Below are 19,729 nucleotides of genomic sequence, written 5' to 3'. Positions count from 1 at the left end.
AGGACAGGGCCAATAAAAGAGCTGCTTTAGTACAGGCCCATGATTAGGTTGCACCTGCCAGTCAGGCAGTATGAGTTGCCTGACAATAACATCAAACTCAGCCCTGTCTTAAAAAGATCTTCACCTCCTCTTCAGTGATCATCCCCCATTTTATCACAATGTTCTTTGTGTGAATGGGGAACTAAATCTTGCATGAGAGGCCGAAGAAAGCTAATGAAATTAATAAAGGATGGATTTATATTACTTAGCACAACACCCAGAAGATTAGATGGTGAAAACAAAAAAAAAAAACACAGAAGATGACATATAGAATTTAACCAATGCAACCCATAGATGAGGACAAAATGTAATGACTGCACAGAAAGTAGCAGTCATAGAGGGAAAAGGGACATAGCAAGAGGGTTGGGAGCTTAGGAAGTTGACTGATATTTATTAGCCAATGCAAAAGATGAGAATCAAAGTCAGGAAACCAAAACAAGTCAAAACCAAGCGATCAAACTAATGTAATAAGCTGAATGCCAAGTGTTCAGAAGTAATCTGAATAATCACATTTCTAAGCATTAAGCCAAGCAACAACCTTATAACAAAAATTGCAACATTTATATAAAAACATGCAAGGTGTTACAGAAAAACAAATTTATAAAAAAAATGTTTATAAAAGCACATTAAAACAAATAAAGCCACTGAATATAACTGACAATAACAACTTAATGATTTTTGGCTTTGCCAGCTTTACAAATATAAAGTTATCTGATAAAACTAGTAAATATCTGTAAAACAATTAGACCAATTCACCATTACTTAAAGAAAACTAATAATACTTTAATGCCCGTGGTCTGGATCCGAGAAAGAAATGCTGCTTGGGCGTCTGTGGGTTGTCAGAAACACTGCAGCAGTTGAGTACAAATCTGGCCTGAGTGATGTGGCTTGTATTGTGGGCTGCTGGAAAGCAAGATCTTCTCCAGAGCTAAAGTCCATCCGCCTGGGTGTGTGGCTGCCGGTGAGCCTTGTAGGATCCTGGCTTGGATCGGCTCACAAAGCTAGGGAAAGTGTGTCAGATGGTGTTACCGCTGAGCCCAGGTGAGACATATAAGGTGGACCTGATGTCATTGATGCACAGGCAGCATTATAAATGGCACCTTTTATTCATTTTTTGTTTATCTACTAATGGGGTAAAATTCTTACGGACATCCTGCTGGTGATTTTATGACCCAAGGAATTCAATGTTGCACTTTACTTTACAGTTTGACTCTTCCCTGAAAAGTTAATAATTTTTAATGTTGATTTCACCACTATTTTGCTTTGGCAGTGGGCACTGGTATTTTGGGAGGTTAAAGTGGCCACTGCTATGGCAATGTATCCCATGATGCAAAGAGAATTATATGACGGTTAATGTAATTGATTTGACCATATAAAGGCCACCATTTGCCTTCCCACAATATCTGAGACTGGATAATACTAGTGATACTTGCAATTTATTTTTGTGAATCCTGGCAATAGAAACTAGCTCTGCAATTTTTGACTCTGACTTTTGGGTCACGATTTTGGCTTTGTGAACTCTCTTTCTGACTTCCGATATTGATCTTTGTTTGTTAATTGACCACGCCCTTTTCACCTGGCCATTGCTTAAAAATTTTTTAACTGACTACCTTTTTTAGTCAGTACAGGCAGAGGACAAAGTAGATTAATAATGCTGAAAAATAAACAAAACATAAAAATAAAAGAGCAAATTATCAAAATATACAATATAACCTTCACTGGGCTAAGTTCTTACATAAACTGGACATATGTAGGGTGTGGCTAGAGATGATGTGAATGCCGGGGATGTGCTGCCGGGCAAGGCATGGTTCACTCCCCTCCTATTTAAATTAGGAACCTAAGATAAGGCCACCTTTCTATTTAGAATTCAATTTATAGAGCTTTCATCCGTTTATATTCTGCTACTTCACATCTTATTGATTTTGTTAAGCGTCTCTTAATGGAAAAATAACACTGAACTGCTGCTGTTCTTAACATCACGTCGCATTATTCCTGATGTGTCCAATGCTCTTGGAGGTGAATATTCTTTTACAAAAACTTAGCCTTCAAAGTCTCATGGCCTCCAAGCAGACTGACCCAACCTTATGAAACAGACAAGCCTATTAAATTGGAGACAGCAGTTGATCCAAATAAGGATTCTCAATTGTGATGGTTATTCACAGTCATCTAGCATAACCTAGCATACACCCTAAAACTGTGCATCAATGAATCTGAGACATGATGATGCCTGTCTACCCGTACCAAGAAACTGTACCGCACCCATTTGTCTCACTCTGGAAGGGATAACAACAGTACTGCAGTCACACCAACCATCAGTAGATTTATATTCACATCCCACTCAGAGCCGACTTATTTATTAATGGCAGCAGCCTTGAGGCTCAGTGTCAGCCTCACAGACGGCACCTGCAGAGGAGGAGGAGGAGGAGGAGGCAAAGCTCTGGCTGAAGGCTTCAGACAGATGAAGGGAGGATTTACTAAGCCAACAAAAAATTTGCAGTGGTGATGACAGAGAACACTACTTATCAGCAAGCTACACAATTTGAGCTGAGTAAAAAATGTAATCAACAAGAGACTGCAACACTGTAATAGAAGGGATAATTTAACAAGTTTATTGTTTGTGTTATTTTTCCTATATGGAGTGGATATTCTGCTCCTCAGAAATGCTCATACATTTAAATGTGTTTAATTACATGAACTGTTGCATCATTTATCCTCACAGCCTCTTTTATGGTCTGAACTTTGGTTTCATCACAGTTTTGTCCACACAGCCGACCCCTGAAAAGCAGCCCATTCAACTGTATGTCATATAATTTCATTAAATTAGTTACAAATAAATGACAAACAATGATAATTGAAATGGACCCTGAAGAGAAGCAGAACAAACAGTTATTAAAGATCTTTTAATAAACGCCCTCTGTCAATGCACAACCCATTGTGTCTGTGTTCTCTGACATTGAGCTGTCAGTGACTAGACAGTTCTCCCCTGGGAAATCTATGTGCAAGGGGAAAAGACAAGAAGTGAAAATCTGGATCCACAAGAACCCTAGGTCTGTAGTCCAGGACAGCAAGGAGGATAGAATGGCAAAGAAGCATTTCTCCTCAGCCAATTCTAACTAGAATTAAGGTTTATCTATCTTACACTGCAAAATTCCTCCACATTCTATCCAATTACATCAGGCTGAACGATGAAAGGTAATTTGTTCTAGATAGATAGATAGATAGATAGATAGATAGATAGATAGATAGATAGATAGATAGATAGATAGATAGATAGATAGATAGACAGAGTCTTTCATATCTGTCTATCTATCTATCTATCTATCTATCTATCTATCCATTATCCAACCCGCTATATCCCAACTACAGGCAGGAAACAAACCCCGGGCAGGGCATCAGCCCACCACAGGGCACGCACAGACACACACACACACACCAAGCACATACTAGGGACAATTTAGGATCGCCAATGCACCGAACCTGCATGTCTTTGGACTGTGGGAGGAAACTGAAGCACCCGGAGGAAACCCACACAGACACGGGGTGAACATGCAAACTCTACGCAGGGAGGACCTGGGAAGCAAACCCAGGTCCCCTAACTGCGAGGCAGCAGCCCTACCCACTGCGCCACCGTGCCGCCCTCTATCTATCTAATTCGGATTATTTATGCGTTGTGCTCTTCGCTGAGTGCAGATTCAGAGCGCTGTAACAAATTTACAACTAAAATGAAATTTCATCTGCACAAATTCTGAGTCACATATTTGTATACACATAAAGATATAGATATGGAACCTTATAATATCTGCGGTGGGCTGGTGCCCTGCCCTGGGTTTGTTCCTGCCTTGCGTCCTTTGTTGGCTGAAATTGGCTCCAGCAGACCCCCGTGACCCTGTGTTAGGATATAGCAGGTTGGAGAATGACTGACTGACCTTATGATATGCAGTATGTCCAATAACCATTATCCTTGAGCTATGGTCACTTGACAATGGAGGAGAAGAAAACAACATCTATCTATCTATCTATTAGTTGATTAATTTTTATCTATTTACAAAAGTCCATATATTAGTTAATATCAATCAAAATTGCCTGTGAACAGGCTAATTTGCTTCACGCTAAACCTCCTTTTGACATACTATGTCATTGATATCCTAGCTCACATCACCTTAATTCATACCAATTATTATTACATGCACTAAAGTGTACATGCCAAATACCCTTTGATCTCAAGTTGCAGGTCTTTTTTAAATTCCTGTTATTTAGCTATACAATAATAGCCCCAAACTCTTCATTGATCCAGGTATTAATATTTTGGAGACCCCATAGCACTCAAAATACTCATTATAGCTGCTGAGGATGCTGTTCGCATTTCTCATTAATCACTCAGATAAGTCTTAGCCATCTGTTCTAAGTGTCCTGAAGCAGTACTTGGCTTTGCTGCCCCTCTGATCAAGTTAATCCTCAAGGACTGATAGCAGGGCTGCTTAATAGATGGTAGATGTAAGTAGCACATACATTGAACTGCACCTTAGTGCTACGCTGAATGGCCAGAAAACAGGTAAGCGCCAGTTGGTAGTCATTTGGTGGAATTGGAGTATTTTTCTTAGTGGTCTGGGTCTCCGTTTTATTGTACATGTAACATGCTTATTACAATAAACTTTTCTACCCACCAGTAAGACACTCAGCAGATGTTGCTGCCTTTCTTTCTTCCATGTCACTTTGTGTATCACTTTCATATAAGAAATCTATGAGCACAGATTAGTTTGCTGAGTTTGCCAGGATTCACATTTTTTGAAAATACCAGTATATATAAGGTGATAAGCTTTCAATCAAGACCGAGATCAAGGTACTGGCCCCAGTAGTTTATGAGTAATCATGTGACAAACAAACCAAAGAAATCTCCCTATGGTGTGGTGTTCAACAATGGTGCAATCCCACAGTAGAGTGACCATGTTCATTGGATCTTGATGTTAACTAGACTAATGACAGATTGCTGCATGTTGTACATTCAAACTACCCATAAGCCATCCCAAACATGTTCTATTTTGTCAACTCCTATCCACTGCAATTACTGCATAATTTCAAAATTAAATAAAACGTTAAAATTGGCTTTACTTTTCAATTTACCCTTGTATATACACAAGGGCTCTGCCCCCTGCTCGCTTTGCTTGCCCACCCTTGGGTTTGGTTTACCGGATATACAATTTAAAGAGATTGTTATTTTCATGGGTATTGTTACATATGCATTATTTTCACTTTTACTTTAAAACTTTTGTAAAAACAATACTTGTCCTTTATTTCTGGCCCCAGACAGGGTTGCAGCTCTTTCTCGCAGGACGTATGACGCTGCTCGCGTTATGAAGGGGGTGCGGCTGAATGCAAGCTAAGGTGATGCCGTCGGATCATCTGCTGTCTTTCTGCTGCTGGTGAGCTGACTGTTCTGCTTGTCTCGCTGCCCCATCATTTCAAAGCCTGTACAGCAGCTGTCCTTTTGCCATCTTGTGTCTTTGCAGCTCGCTTTGTGCCGGGTTTAGTATGAGGGGGGTTAGGGTGGCTGAAAGCACGCTAAGGAGAAACGGTCAGATCATCTGCTGGCTTTCTGCTGCTGGCAAGCTGCATGTTCTGCTTGTCGCTTGTAGTTGTTTTAAGAGCTGGGAGCACATGAAGCGTGTCTGCCGAAAGCATTCCAACAACTGCTAGGTTAGATTTTCGTGGATTTGTTTTAAATGTTGTCTCACTGCCTTGTCTCGCGTAACGTTAAAGTCTCTCTTGTGGGACATCAAATTGTCTTCCAAGAAGATCACGTCTCATGTCCCTAGTCTTCCTCCCAGGATTTTTATTATAATAGAGCACGGGTGTCAAACTCCAGGCCTGGAGGGCCGCAGTGGGTGCAGGTTTTCTTTCTAACCCTTTTCCTAATCAGTGTCCAGTTTTCACTGCTAATTAACTTCTTTTCCCTCTATTTTAATAGCTCTGTTTTAAGGATTAAGTCTTCTGAATTGATTCTTTCCTTCATTAAATGACAGCCAAACAGAAATGAGACATGAAACGAGCCAACATATGACCAGCTAAATTGGGGCTTCAAACTCCAACCAGTTCCTTAATGAGAAGCTGACTTTCTTTCTAGCAAAGTAGTACTAGGTTGTTGTACCGTGTTAGCCATTATGAATGTAGAGAAAAGCCAAGCAAAATGACACCTTTTATTGGCTAACTAAAAAGATTACAATATGCAAGCTTTCGAGGCAACTCAGGCCCCTTCTTCAGGCAAGATGTAATCTGTATTACATCTTGCCTGAAGAAGGGGCCTGAGTTGCCTCGAAAGCTTGCATATTGTAATCTTTTTAGTTAGCCAATAAAAGGTGTCATTTTGCTTGGCTTTTCTAGCAAAGAGAATCCAATTATAACATAACGGTGGGTATGGTCACCGTTTACAGTTGAGTACCACCGTCAACCCCTCCTTTTAAAAAAAGTCAACATCTGCCCTGAAAGAGTTAACTCATGATACTCAATAGACAACTCAGCAGTTTATTTACAGCACTGGGATCTTCTGGAACTACAGATATGTATAACTGAGTATAGCTATGGAAGGTGACTCCATGCTCTGCAATAATTTTACCCAATGGCAGCATATACAGGAAAAACAGGAGGAGATCCAGCACAAAGAACACCATAATGAATGTCATATATTTTTGATACAGGATCCCCTAAGCTAATAAAATCCTGCTTTCCATTTAAATATATGTCCTAACCCAATTTAAAACAGTCCCAGATAAACCAATCCATTGAGAAGAGAAGTGGGAAAAGGGTCTATAGTTACTAAGTGCAGAATTGTTATGTTTCATAAGTTTAGGCTTAACAATTGCTGTTTTAAGTGTTTCTGGAAAAATGCCTGTTTCTAATGAGCAGTTTGTGATATCTAGTACTGTTAAAATGATACAGTCAATAACTTCTTTATAGAAAGACGTAGGAATGGGATCACAGAAACAGATGGAATTACTTAAACAATTAAATATTTTACAAAACTCAGCTTCATTAATTTTGCAGAATGAGTTCCCTATGGGGCGGCATGGTGTCGCTGCTGCCTCGCAGTTAGGTGACCCGGGATCGCTTCCTACCTGTGTGGAGTTTGCATGTTCTCCCTGTGTCTGCGTGGGTTTCCTCCAGGTACTCCAGGTTTCCTCCGATAGTGCAAATACACGCAGGTTAGGTGCACTGGCAATTCTAAATTGTCCCTAGTGTGTGTGTGTGTGCACGCCCTACAGTGGACTGGCGCCCTGCCTAGGGTTTGTTTCCTGCCTTGCGCCCTGTGTTGGCTGGGATTGGCTCCAGCAGACCCCCATGACCTTGTAGTTAGGATATAGCGGGTTGGATAATGGATGGATGGATGGATGGAGTTCCCTATGCCACAGGTGTCAAACTCCAGGCCTGGAGGGCTGCAGGTTTTCATTCTAACCCTTTTTCCTAATCAGTGTCCAGTTTTCACTGCTAATTAACTTCTTTTCCCTCTATTTTAATATCCCTGTTTTTAAGGATTACGTCTCCTGAATTGATTCTTTTTTTTTCATTAAATGACAGCCAAACAGAAATGAGACATGAAACGAGCCAACAGATGACCAGCTAAATTGGGGCTTCAAACTCCAACCAGTCCCTTAATGAGAAGCTGATTCTTGCTTTTAATTAAACCCGTTATTCAATTCCATGGCTTGTTGCTGCTCTCTTTTTGCCACAGCAGACATTTCCAATATTGTTGATATTCTGTTTTTTTCTAAGAACTCCTAAAATGTTTTGGTAACCTGAGGGACTTTACTTTACAACCTTACTGAGACTTTCATCTTTATTTTAAGATTTTATTTGATGGATACGGGTGAGCTGGTCATGTCCTGCTTGTTTTATGTCTCATTATTGTCCGGCTGCTAATTAAGGAAAAAACAACTGAGGGGCCTGAGTCAAGCTAATTAAAGCTAAGGCTAAAGAAGTTAATTAGCATCAAAAACTGGTCACTAATTAAGAAGATGTTTAGAATGAAAACCTGCAGCCACTGCGGCCCTCCAGGACTGGAGTTCGACACCCCTGTAATAGAGAGATGTAAAAATTGTATTTCACAAATTGCACAGTCCTTTAAAGTTTTATTTTAACCATTTTTGTTATTGAGTACAGATCTCTTAGTTTGACAATGAGAAGGGCTCTCTATGAAAATGAATTAAATTGAAATCACCAATTAATAAAAGTCAGCAATGAATTATCATTTCTGAACATTTGCATTTTTTAAACCAATAGACAGGTTAAATTAGTTAGAGTATAAAAAAAATTGCAATACAACAGTTGTCCAAATTGTACCTACAAATATTTTGGTTTTCGATATTAGGGTATCATTTCTGACATGTAAACATAAATATTTAATGTGGCAGAACACACTTTTAACTACAAAGTGTGGACTGATCAAGATAGTCAGATCAGCCACAAGTGTAAGTGTATACAGATCACAATGTGTTCACAGGCTAACAGAGAGAACATAAGAAGTTTAAACAAATATAAGAAATGATTCCTCAGTTTCAGGTTTAAATTTCTGATAACAAAATAAATGATTGATTTTGGGATGCTCTTTCTTTGGAACCATTGTTTCTATATATCCCATTCATATTATAACTTTGAAAATTGTCCCCAATTTGCAAGTCTTATCCCAAACTAAGTTAATAGTAGAATTCCTATTTAAAATTATACATAAAATAAAATTAAGAGGAGAGGAACTCACCCAATTTAAACTCACACAGATGGAGCTGAGGGTCTCCAGGTGGCTGCAGTCTCCTCTTTTTTCTCCAGCACCGTGCAGGGTAAGTGTACATCTGTCCAGAGGTCAAACCTACATTAAGAAGGGACAATCATGTTTGACTTTCATTACAAAAATGTGACCTTTTTTTAATGTATTGCTATCCTATTATTGAACCCTTGTTACAAGAAATAAGCAATGTGCCTGGCACTTTGAGAACAACATTTAAAACAACATTGTAATGTAAAACCTCAATCATTTCAGAAACCATCAGTTATCAAAAAGTTGTATTGCAAAGCTTTGAAAATAGAACTAGAATTATCTGTAGATAATGAAGTAAATTACAAAACAGCGCATTTTTATTATACCCTGAAAACTGTACATATAGCACAAATAGAATAGTTTGATTTTAATTATCTATATTAAACACAATAGAAAATAAAAAATAAATGAAGAGGTCACAAGACTTTTTTTTACTTTGCAATGTTCCATGTCTACAATTATGCTTTTAAATGAAGTGGACAGTAATAAAACGTTACTGAATTTTTCCCCTAGGAGACGACTTTTAGTATTCAGTCTGTTCAGTCTATCTATAACAAGATGAGCAGGGGAGCAGGAATATTGATTTTTATTTCATTCTTGTTTGCAGCTACTGAAGAAATCTCTAATTTGGAGTGGTGTTGCATTATAGATGTATATAGATATATAAATAATTTAATTTTGGATAATAAACATTAAACTGGGACAATAAGGAATTCACAAAGTTCTTTATTTAATTGTCAATCATCTCCAACTGTAACTGCACTGTCTATGATAGCCTCCAAATTTTCACATTTTATCAAGGTTCATTCCATTTCTGCTTGATAAAGAGTTCTTTACCTGCCTTTCAGACAGTATTCTTATTTTTCTTCATTGAATCTTACATTGTCACTCGTGTGAAACACGCTCACCAAGGCATGTGGTACCACCATAGAACAAGAGGGGGCAGTCTTGTCTCCTTTTACCCTCACAGCCTCAAGAAACCACCTCTTGAGGCCAATGAAGCCAAGAAGCCCTGTCCTTCCTGATATAAAAGGGAGACACACTTGGAAAGTAGTGTCTCATTTCAGACCTCACCACAATAGCAAACGCTCAAAAGAAAAAGATAAAGAAAGTGTCACCCAAAGAGAGCACTGATTGAAGGGAATTGTCCCTAACAAATAGTGCCTGTGAACACATATTTTTCATTATTTTTCTTATTCTTCTTGCAATTAAATGGGGTTTTGCCAGAATGGTACCCCAAGCACTTGGCTTTTTCCTGGCCTCAACATTCACCTTGCAGAAATTAATTTTTAATTAATTGACAATCTGCTTCTCTCTGCTACATCTTACTATTATGAAACCAATTTTACTTGTGACCATACTCCACTTGTCTTGGAGCTTAGAATTTTAAACAGTGTGGCAAGCGGCTGGGGGTGGCACCCAGCCGGGATGCCCGGAAAGGCCAGAGGAGGGATTACGCCTCCTCCAGACCACGAGGGGGCGACCGCCTGGTGGGTTTGGGGACCACTGGAACTGAGCTTGGAAGCTCAACCCTGGTCACCGCCAGGAGGGTGCCCTGATGCCTGGAGAACCCTGGTCCTCAGCACTTCCGCCACACCCGGAAGTGCTGGGGTGAAGACGACCAGGGACACCCGGAGTGCTTCCAGGTGCACGGCCGGTACTTCCGCCACACTGGGGAGTGCCGGCAGAGGTTAATCAGGAGCTCGGGAGGAGAGGAAAGGAGGTGGCCTGAAGAAAGAGGCATTTTGGTACAAGCCTGGACTTTGGGGGAGTTTTGGGGTTGTGTGTGGCACATTTGTATATATTAGGTGTGTTGGGTGATTAAATCATGTCTACCTGTCTGTGTCCGGGCCATGTTCCACAACAGCAACTTGGAACTGGCAGCTCAATTGCTTACCAATGACAGTCAAATGCAATATGACAGATATCATCAAAATCGAGAGTAAAACAGCAGTGCTTGCAATAAAAATAAAGTGCAAAATTGAGAGAAATTGTAAAATATTTTACCGATCTGAAAAATCAAGAATAGTTGTGCAAAATAAATCAGAAATGAAAGAATACATCCAAAAATCAATATTCATAATGAAATCACTACAACCACAGTATGATACACGTAATGAGATTAGTAAAATTCTTGAACATACAGTAACACATTTAGGGGTGCATGACCCATTTAAAAAGATTATTCTGCTTTTAAGTACAGTACATTGTGCAAGATGGCTATTTACTACTTGATCAGTGTGTTTTTTAATACGACAGGCAAGACATAATCCTGACCTAATAAAACAGAATGTAAACTGCTTCTCCCTGTATGGTGGACCTACATCATATAGTTACGTAACTTAATTTGAAATCGTAATCATCTTCATTGATTTAAAGGCCATTTTACAGGTTTATCAAGGTTACGTGGTTGCGCCCCCAAATATTTTTCCTCCACTTGCCGTGGTGCTTGGCATCCTCTATCTATAATCAGACACCACTTCCAACCATATCCTCCTTGCTCTCCCCCTGAGCCTTATCCCTCCATCACTACCTTGGTCCACCTCTTCACCCAATCATATTCGGTCTTTCACCTCCCTGTTTCTCCTTAGCACAACACTTATCACCTCTTGTTTCCACACCAACTCTTTCTCTTAATTCAACACTAAGTGTTTGGTTAATCCTTTCAAAAATCTTTTATACAAAAACTTAATGCAGGCAACATCATTCCAATGCTCATTTATAGTATGAAAGAAAAAATAATGTATGTGTACAAGAGTGTCCTTTAAGTCAAAGTCAAACACTGAGTAAGTAAGCAATAATAATAATAATGTAATAACACATTTCATACATCTGAATGCAGCTCAAAGTGCTTTACAGAGGGTGCAAAAAAAAAAGAATAGAGACAAAATAAAAACAAAGTGGAATCAATAAGGATAATCATAAAACAAGAACACGATCAAACATTCAGACATCATACTAAGATAAAAGAGAGGCAAAGGTGACAATTAAAATACATGATTATAATACAGTGAGAGCTAACCTAAAGCACAAAAAAGTATGTTTTCAGCTGCTTTTTAGGCCTGATCAACATCTAAGGGCAGGTTGTTTCAGATCTTTTGTGCATAAAAACAGAAAGCTCCTTCTCCATATTTCTTGTATTTTACTTTAGGAATGTTTAGCAAGCAAGCACTTGATGATCTTAAGAACCTCCACCCATCCATTTTCCAACCCACTGAATCCGAACACAGGGTCATGGGGGTCTGCTGGACCCAATCCCAGCCAACACAGGGCACAAGGCAGGAACCAATCCCGGGCAGGGTGCCAACCCACCGCAGGAAACACACAAACACACCCACACACTAGGGCCAATTTAGAATCGCTAATCCACCTAACCTGCATGTCTTTGAACTGTTGGAGGAAACTGGAGTGCCCGGAGGAAACCTACGCAGACACGGGGAGAACATGCAAGCTCCATGCAGGGAGGACCCGGGAGGTGAACCTGGGTCTCCACTGCACCACCATGCCGCCCCTCTTAAGAACCTATTTGGGACAAATTCAAACGGACACTCTGAAATATATGAAGGTACTTGTCCATTTAGAGCTTTAAATACTATTATAAGTATTTTAAAATCAATTCTAAAAGAAACAGGTAACCAGTATAGTCTCGCTAAAACAGAGGTAATATGTTTAGATATTCTAGTGTGAGTAGGTACTCTTGCTTCTGCATTTTGAACAAGTTGTCATCTTTCAGTTGTCTTTGTAGAAAGTCCTGTGAGAAGTGCATTACCATAGTCTAGGTGTGAGAAAACAAAAGCACGAGTCAGCTTCTTAGCATCTTCCAAGTTAAGGAATGGTCTTACTTGTTTCTGAGATGGAAGAAAGAAGTCTTCACGACATTCTTAATGTGTGGTTTAAATGTTAGCTCAGAGTCAAGAATAATGCCTGGATTTTTAACCTGTTTTCGTCTGTAGACTGTTTAAAAGCTATTCCCTCTGCATTTCTTTGTCAATAAGGAGAATTTCACTCTTGTCTTCATTTAACTCTTTGAGGGCTGACTATTTTTCCAAAAAACTCAGTTTTCTGAAAAACACACAAAGCAATGGTTTTACACAGGTATTAAAACAAAACATCAGTTGCTGTGTGCCATGGCCACCAGTTCGCAGTCTTCAATGGCTCAAGCCACTCACGGACGGCAAGATAGCTGGCACGAATGCATGGGAGGCTGGCTGCCGGGCTGTCTTCACAGGGTTGAGGGTGGTAGCAGAGGTCGCAGTCCAAGTGCCTCACAATCTGGTTTGTACCTCTTGTCATAAATGGAGGTCTTCCCAGACGAATGTAGCTACACAACAGTGTTCATCACCACAATCAGCTGGGGACTGATCACCTGATGTGGTACCTTATGTTCGTTTTAGATTACTTGTATAAAAATCAGAGTCCGACAAGTCAGAGGCCAATTCAGTAATAATACGCAAAACGTTGTCCATGGAGTATTTTGCTTTATGTATTCGCTTCAATCTCTCGACAGATGTCGATGCCATTTTTGCAGTTGTTTGCCCTTCTCTACTCACACGAGTACAGGGAGACTCGGTCAAACCAATGAAGCTAACTTTCTTTCTAGCAAAGAGAATCCAATTATAACATAACGGTGGGTATGGTCACCGTTTACAGTTGAGTACCACCGTCAACCCCTCCTTTTAACAAAAGTCAACATCTGCCCTGAAAGAGTTAACTCATGATACTCAATAGACAACTCAGCAGTTTATTTACAGCACTGGGATCTTCTGGAACTACAGATATGTATAACTGAGTATAGCTATGGAAGGTGACTCCATGCTCTGCAATAATTTTACCCAATGGCAGCATATACAGGAAAAACAGGAGGAGATCCAGCACAAAGAACACCATAATGAATGTCATATATTTTTGATACAGGATCCCCTAAGCTAATAAAATCCTGCTTTCCATTTAAATATATGTCCTAACCCAATTTAAAACAGTCCCAGATAAACCAATCCATTCCTTAAGATGATTTAAAAGTATATTGTGATCAACTGTATCAAAAGCAGCACTTAAGTCAAGGACTATAAGAATAGAAATATATCCTTAAAGAGTGATGTGCCCTTGTTTAAAACCAGACTGGAGACTCTCATAAATATTATTTCTAGAAAGAAAGTCATTGATCTGTTTAAAAACCACTTTTTCTAAAATTTTTCTCATGGAAGAGAAGTGGGAAATGGGTCTATAGTTACTAAGTGCAGAATTGTTATGTTTCATAAGTTTAGGCTTAACAATTGCTGTTTTAAGTGTTTCTGGAAAAATGCCTGTTTCTAATGAGCAGTTTGTGATATCTAGTACTGTTAAAATTATAGTCAATAACTTCTTTATAGAAAGACGTAGGAATGGGATCACAGAAACAGATGGAATTACTTAAACAATTAAATATTTTATAAAACTCAGCTTCATTAATTTTGCAGAATGAGTTCCCTATGGGGCGGCATGGTGTCGCTGCTGCCTCGCAGTTAGGTGACCCGGGATCGCTTCCTACCTGTGTGGAGTTTGCATGTTCTCCCTGTGTCTGCGTGGGTTTCCTCCAGGTACTCCAGGTTTCCTCCGACAGTGCAAAGACATGCAGTTTAGGTGCATTGGCAATTCTAAATTGTCCCTAGTGTGTGTGTGTGTGCCCTGCAGTGGACTGGCGCCCTGCCCAGGGTTTGTTTCCTGCCTTGCACCCTGTGTTGGCTGGAATTGGCTCCAGCAGACCCCCGTGACCCTGTAGTTAGGATATAGCGGGTTGGATAATGGATGGATGGATGGATGGATGGAGTTCCCTATGCCACAGGTGTCAAACTCCATGCCTGGAGGGCTGCAGGTTTTCATTCTCACCCTTTTTCCTAATCAGTGTCCAGTTTTCACTGCTAATTAACTTCTTTTCCCTCTATTTTAATATCCCTGTTTTTAAGGATTAAGTCTCCTGAATTGATTCTTTTTTTTTTATTAAATGACAGCCAAACAGAAATGAGACATGAAACGAGCCAACATATGACCAGCTAAATTGGGGCTTCAAACTCCAACCAGTCCCTTAATAAGAAGCTGATTCTTGCTTTTAATTAAACCCGTTATTCAATTCCATGGCTTGTTGCTGCTCTCTTTTTGCCACAGCAGACATTTCCAATATTGTTGATATTCTGTTTTTTCTAAGAACTCCTAAAATGTTTTGGTAACCTGAGGGATCAACCTTACTGAGACTTTCATCTTTATTTTAAGATTTTATTTGATGGATACGGGTGAGCTGGTCATGTCCTGCTTGTTTTATGTCTCATTATTGTCCGGCTGCTAATTAAGGAAAAACCAACTAAGGGGCCTGAGTCAAGCTAATTAAAGCTAAGGCTAAAGAAGTTAATTAGCATCAAAAACTGGTCACTAATTAAGAAGATGGTTAGGATGAAAACCTGCAGCCACTGCGGCCCTCCAGGACTGGAGTTCGACACCCCTGGGCCAAAAGATGCAGGATCCGGTATTGTACCTATTCAATCAAATATCAGTAATTTTACTATTAAAAAAATGAGTGAATTTTTCAAATATAGGAAGAGCTGATTAATTGTATGAAAGAGTATTCTAGGGTCATTACTATTAATGACAGTTGTGAAATACTTTTGTCTCTCACTGCATACTACTTTATTATAAATATCAATGGATTGTTTAAGAGCATCATGATGAACTGTTCATTTAGATTTCCGTTCAGCTTTATGGCAGTCTCTTTAAAGGTGTCGCACATGCTCATTTCTCTATGGTACATTTTGATAGATTTCCTCCTAATTACATCCGGAGTGACTACATCTTGCACAAACTTAGGCAACTGTTAAAATGAATGACCTTTTTATCGATAGTTAGTGTTTCAGGGACAACAGGCATCTCATTTGAAACATTAGCAAAACTGTCAGCTGTTGCTTCATTAAACTAACGACCTGACGTGTACCCTGGTCTGTGGTCATATTGGAAAACCCACTGGTATCCTACGGTGGTACCTCTTTCATTCTGTTAACCAAAAGGATGTTCTTTTGGGACACCTACTGTACTTCATGGAGATGGCCCACCTCCTCTCCTTAACCACTCTAACTTTTGGGTGGGTTTTCAAGTGAGGGTTTCTCTTTTCCAGTATCTTCTGTTCTTCTGTCAGTAACATTTTATTACTTATTTTGCCCATGGAAACTATTTGTCAAACCGACATTCTCTTAACCTATGTATAAATGAAATGTTTTATTGATAGCATTCCATTAGCACTTGTAAGTGAAAATGGTCAGTAAAAAGCTTGGACCATTAAATGCTGAACAAAACAAATGACATTTGATAAATTGAATAAACTGGAGAGCAACTCCATTTAAAACATAACCAAACATTGCCCTTTGTGTTTATTTTTACAACTGTCTCTTTACATCATAACTCCTGCATCCTGAAGAAAATGAGTAGAATAATGATTGGATTACTGATGTGACAAACCAAATTGTTATTTACTATTACTTTAACAAGATTTATTAATGTCTCTACACAACTTGAAAAGGAATGTGAGTAAAAACTAAGTTAATCCAAAAAAATATAAATGTCCTACCCCGTCCCACCCCTAAGTGGACCCAATGCTGTTCACCTGGCCCCCGGTGGCGCCTCTCCATCCAGATGTAGCAGTTGTTCTGTGCCACACCGGTCTGTGAGTCGAGGAAAGGCAGACGAACACTGCGTTCGGCACAAAGACGAGCATTGTAACTTCGGCAGTGCTCAATAGCCTCCTGATAGAATTGGTCCCCCAGGCTGTAGGAAAAAAAAAGAAAATTAAAATAGACCTCATGACAATATTCCAAATAGTTTTGTGCTGAGTCCAACTTGTTTAACTTGGCTTAAATATTTTGCGTACCTGTTTAATGGCATGCTGAAAAATGTGGGTTTAAGTCATCTCTTAAGCAAACACTTTGCTTTGTACGTTCAGACATCCCTAATGGAAAAACGAATAACTGAGGAGTTGCTGAGAATCCTTGACTGTGATCAGGGATAATCCTTTTTTAATATCAGTCAAATAGTCATATTTACATAAACATTTCTACATCAGCTAAATGGAAGATTCCATTTATAATTACATAAACTGAAGTTTTTAAATCAGGAATTTTAGTTGGATACATTTTAAGGAATACATTGGCCATAATTTTGGTGTAACTGAAAAAATGATTTACACCAATTCTAAACTGAGAAAGCCTAATAATGAAATAGTTTAAGTGGGACATAAATTACATGCTGCCAATTCAATCTCACCTTGATTTGCGATTACAGATTAATTTTCATTATTGATTTGAAATATTACATTTATAAGCATGTTCAGGATAGCATTATCTTGGAAAGCGTAAAATAGTCAATGGCTTTCAGTTAACTGGTCTTGTATTGTCATACTGTACAAATTTTCCAATGTGTTTAAAACTTTTTAGTGAGGTCTTGTAAACAGAAAATTGATTATGAGACTATGATAATTGCCATTTCATCTTTGCACTACTAATATAAATTCCATTGGGCAAAACAAATGCAAAAGATCCTAATGCCCTGAGGCGGTCTGAACAACTAAACACACCTTGAAGATTTTTATTTCTTATCCAGAAACCCAAATATGGAGACTATCACTTCACCTCCTTTTACACTGTGATAATGAAATGTATAATGACTTCTGGTTGTCACTGGATAGCAAATGCAGCACAACAACATGGTGGCATCTGTGCTACAAAAATCCACAAAATGAAGTCCTGAAAACATCTGCCTTAATAAAAGGATAATTGTCCGTGAGTCTGTCTGGTAGGTATGTCTCTGTCACTCCGAAGGGTGGCGCATTACAAAAATTTCTAGTAATAAAATGCATTGCATTTGTCATTCCAACAGGTGGAGCACCACAAGCATGTGTAGTAATGCTTTACAAAGTACATCGCAATAGGTGATGCACTGCAAATGTTAACACTGAGGTCTACATTGATTATTTAGATTTCAAATCGTCTTAGAATGGTTTGTAAAAAAAATATAACAATAAAAAATGACCACATATACAATGACATAAGCCAAAAGTAAGTCTTGAAAATGGAATCTGAACAGGAAATAAATCCTAACAATGGGCTTCCCTCACGTACTGATGTGCTTGTTGCTCTCAGTAGAGACCCGCCTGCTCAGCGTCTTTTTGTGTCCAATCCTATCTTTCTAGGAGATGTGAAACAAGAATCATGGACATTTTTCATTTATAAAAAAAGATTGAAAGCACCCCTTGTGCAATCAAATGGCAAAACAGAAATCCTGAAATACACAAGACAGCCAAATGTGAAAAAAGAGAATAGTAATCCTGGCTGTCAAAGCACATTGCTCTGATCTATTTTAAAAGTGTTTAGCCTTGTTTTCTTTTCACCCTTTATATCTGCAGTACAACATTTTTTATATAGTGGTGGGAAGAGTTATATGGTTGGTATGATTCCTGCTTGGACTCAGAAATAACAGACTATAGAAAATAATTATTCATCGACTTTTCTGCCATACATGTATGAACAAGAGAGAAAGAAAGAGCACAATAGCAGAAGAAATTCACAAGGCTCAGTTCACCACAGAGGCATATGCAGCTACTTCCCAAATTCTCCTCTCACCTTCCCCCTGGTAACTTTTCAAACCCTTGTAGCTACAGGACTGCCGTCTGCCCCTCTCACCCCACAGCCTGGTAGACTGCCCTTGTGGAAACAGGGCTTATTCCAAAATAACTCTGATGCCTAACAAGCAGAACCGGGAATGGTGCTAAAGAAAATCATTTCATCTGTTTGCCAGCTTGGATTTCCCGCTGTCCTAAATAAGCATTTCATATGTAACCCTTGGAGATCAAAACCTTACCGACCACACATCAAGCCCAAGGTGACCTATGGCATCTCATGGATGAGTGCCAATATGTATTCTTGCAGACAGGCGAGATCAAAGCCACTGAAGTACAATCATTCTTACTGACCCCTTGTAAATATTTCACAAAGGAAGCTACACATCTTTTTTCAATGAAATAGAATGATGCTTCCCTAATGAATCTGTATTGATTTTTAATTTAATTAATATTTCATCACATATTAGCAGACAACATGGGACAATCTTTTTAAAGACTGACAGGACTGCAATGCCAAAAATACATGATGGTGCCGAGAGTAGCTATGCAGATGCATTTATTATGCATGGTAATGTGGGTTATGTTTTGCCTTTAAGATCAAATAAAATATACAAATAATTTATTAATTTCTCACCTTTATCTATTATAGATTTCAGTTTTGGATAATGTAGGGATGGCAAAGGACAAGAAGGTATGAACACTTTTTACTGCACAGAGACATTTTTAAAAACATTTTATACATCCATTCACTCACTTTCTCAATCCTATTTCTTAAAGTAAAGGTGTCACACCATGGAGTCAAGAACATGAAGAAAGTGATTTGAGTCCACCAAAAAGATCAGACAAGACCCACCCAAATGCTCTAAGTCCCCAAACTGCTAATTGCAGGCCTAACAGGTCACTTGCATGTAAAGTTCAAAAATTTAAAGTGTCATGCGTATGCCCATAGGGAACATGTTAAAGGCTTAGGTGCTGGTAATTCTCCACCAAGAGAGAAGGTGGTGCTGTATGGTAACAGTCTCTCTTCTCCTCCCTCTGCAGAAAAGAAGATTGGCACTGCTCTATCTCTGACATCACTTTTGGGTTTTGCCCATTTGGACCTGCCTCTTCCTCCCACAATTCCTGAAATTTGGAGGAGCTGCCATCTTGGGCAGTCTACCTGAGACAGAAGTCGGGATGACTCACTTTTTGAATTATACACATGTTTTCTTTGCATTTTCTTGTCTAAAATTATATGGGGTTAGTGGCAAGGT

At 39.1% G+C, this 19,729-nt stretch overlaps 1 protein-coding gene across 3 annotated transcripts in view; it reads right to left on the bottom strand.

The window, feature by feature from the left end:
• Positions 1–19,729, bottom strand: part of dpf3 (D4, zinc and double PHD fingers, family 3) — a 182,202-nt gene that overhangs the window by 84,856 nt on the left and 77,617 nt on the right. For 2 of the 3 annotated variants that reach the window (XM_039741840.1, XM_039741842.1), the window contains exons 2-3: positions 16,431–16,627; positions 8,786–8,893 (exon numbers count right to left, since the gene is read on the bottom strand). In XM_039741840.1, coding sequence (XP_039597774.1) covers positions 8,786–8,893; positions 16,431–16,627 — 305 coding nt within the window. The remainder of the gene's footprint in view (positions 1–8,785; positions 8,894–16,430; positions 16,628–19,729) is intronic. The other variant, XM_039741841.1, reaches the window with a different exon arrangement.

Source organism: Polypterus senegalus, chromosome 18, assembly GCF_016835505.1.
Source record: "Polypterus senegalus isolate Bchr_013 chromosome 18, ASM1683550v1, whole genome shotgun sequence".
In the NCBI taxonomy this organism is placed as follows: domain Eukaryota; kingdom Metazoa; phylum Chordata; class Cladistia; order Polypteriformes; family Polypteridae; genus Polypterus; species Polypterus senegalus.
Note: the sequence above shows the minus strand (reverse complement) of the source record. Positions and strands in the feature narration are given on the sequence as shown.